General features: G+C 53.5%; 1 protein-coding gene across 1 annotated transcript; it reads right to left on the reverse strand.

Annotated features, from left to right (window-relative positions):
• Positions 1-395: 395 nt before the first annotated feature.
• On the reverse strand, positions 396-1,442 carry LOC119287654 (cyclin-dependent kinases regulatory subunit 1). The gene is made up of 4 exons (XM_037567235.1): positions 1,405-1,442; positions 1,193-1,275; positions 1,029-1,089; positions 396-928 (listed from the first exon to the last, which is right to left on the reverse strand). The coding sequence occupies exons 2-4, from the start codon at positions 1,243-1,245 to the stop codon at positions 770-772; spliced, it is 273 nt and encodes a 90-aa protein (XP_037423132.1). The 5' UTR covers positions 1,246-1,275; positions 1,405-1,442; the 3' UTR covers positions 396-769.
• Between the last annotated feature and the right edge of the window lie 6 nt (positions 1,443-1,448).

The raw sequence follows: 1,448 nt of genomic DNA on the forward strand, positions 1-1,448 counted from the left end.
AGGTTGGTTGATGTACCAAACATGCAAAAGGAAGTGCATCCACAACGAATCATCACTCTATAATCCTAAAGGTGAGGAACCAGACATCACAGGAAGTTCTACCAACATCCCTGGCAGATCATTACAGCAAGTTCTATCAACTGTACCAGCATCACATAAAAACCTAAGCATTCAAGAGTACACATGATAACACAGGGCAAGTTCCTCCTAGGCATTTCCTCACACAGTAAATTAGCAGTGTCACAACCAGTGTTGACGATGTTAACAGATGTGGACATCACACGACTGTAATGGACATTCAACAGCGCAGCGAAAAATGTGACTTCAGACTAACATGATACCGCTGATGATGTACCAAACGTGCAAAGGAGGTGCATTTTACTCTGGACAGTGCATAGCTCATTCATAACAAATGCTCCATGCCCTCTTGCAAACATAAGATTCACTATCACATGAACTCTATACTCCTAATCATAAGGAACCAGATAACAGTAAAGCAAGCATCAACACTAACAGATCATCACAGGAAGATCTACAGACAGTACCAGCATAACATAACAGGTAGCATTCAAGAGTATCCAGGATAATAACACAGACTACTAACACACTGCAAGTTTCTCCCAGGCATTTCCACAAACACATGGTGGACACCACCAACATAACTAGATCCTGATCAGACAAACCAGTGCGACCGCCCTTTTAGAGATGAAAAGGGCCTGGGGTTTTCAGGAGTTCCAACCCCGGTCGCCACTGCCCTCGCTGGGGCCGATCACTTGGGCATCATCTGCGCCGCGGCGGCGGCCGCCGCGTCCTGCTGCTGCTGGTAGTTGAGCGGGCGGCGGAACAGCATGATGTGCGGCTCCGGCCGGTGGACGGCGTAGTGCACCCACCCACGGCTCTGCTGCACGCCCAGCGCGCGCCACTCGTTCTGCAAGGGAAAAAAAACCCAAAATTTCGCAAGATCAGAGAACGGACCCGGCAAGAAAACGCGATCTTACGGGAATGCGGACGGAAATCTGGACGGTTACCTCGGCGAGGAGGCGGTTCTTGGGGAGGAGCTTGGCGACTTCCGGCGGGAGGACGACGTGCCTGCGCGCGGGGACATCGGCCGTGTTAGTTAGTTAGTTAGGGTTTCGCGATCCGCGGCGCACCGGGGGATAAGGTCGGGAGGGGCTAGGGTTTGGGCACCAACCTGTACTCGAAGGTGTCGTCGAAGTACTTCTCGGAGTACTGGATCTGGCCCATGTCCGCCGCCGCCGCTTCTCGATCGAGGCCCTGCGACAAGAACAAATCCCCAAACCATTTCAGAAAAATCCGAGTAAAACCACCGACCAATCGATCAGCAGCCGACGAATCCGGCGGAGGGATCGGGGGCTCCGCGGGGGAGGGGGGCGGGCGACCGACCTCGGAGCGGAGAGGGGGCGGCTGTCGGCGCCGATGGAGCGTCG

This window comes from Triticum dicoccoides, chromosome 4A (genome assembly GCF_002162155.2).
Source record: "Triticum dicoccoides isolate Atlit2015 ecotype Zavitan chromosome 4A, WEW_v2.0, whole genome shotgun sequence".
Taxonomy (NCBI): domain Eukaryota; kingdom Viridiplantae; phylum Streptophyta; class Magnoliopsida; order Poales; family Poaceae; genus Triticum; species Triticum dicoccoides.

What these genes read in the sequence shown, in the direction of transcription:
- LOC119287654 (XM_037567235.1), bottom strand. Translation starts at nt 1,245, where the DNA reads ATGGGCCAGATCCAGTACTCCGAGAAGTACTTCGACGACACCTTCGAG. An exon ending in GACGACACCTTCGAGTACAG is followed by an intron (nt 1,090 to 1,192) that starts GTTGGTGCCCAA and finishes CCCCGCGCGCAG; the next exon opens with GCACGTCGTCCTCCCGCCGG. An exon ending in AGAACCGCCTCCTCGCCGAG is followed by an intron (nt 929 to 1,028) that starts GTAACCGTCCAG and finishes TTTCCCTTGCAG; the next exon opens with AACGAGTGGCGCGCGCTGGG.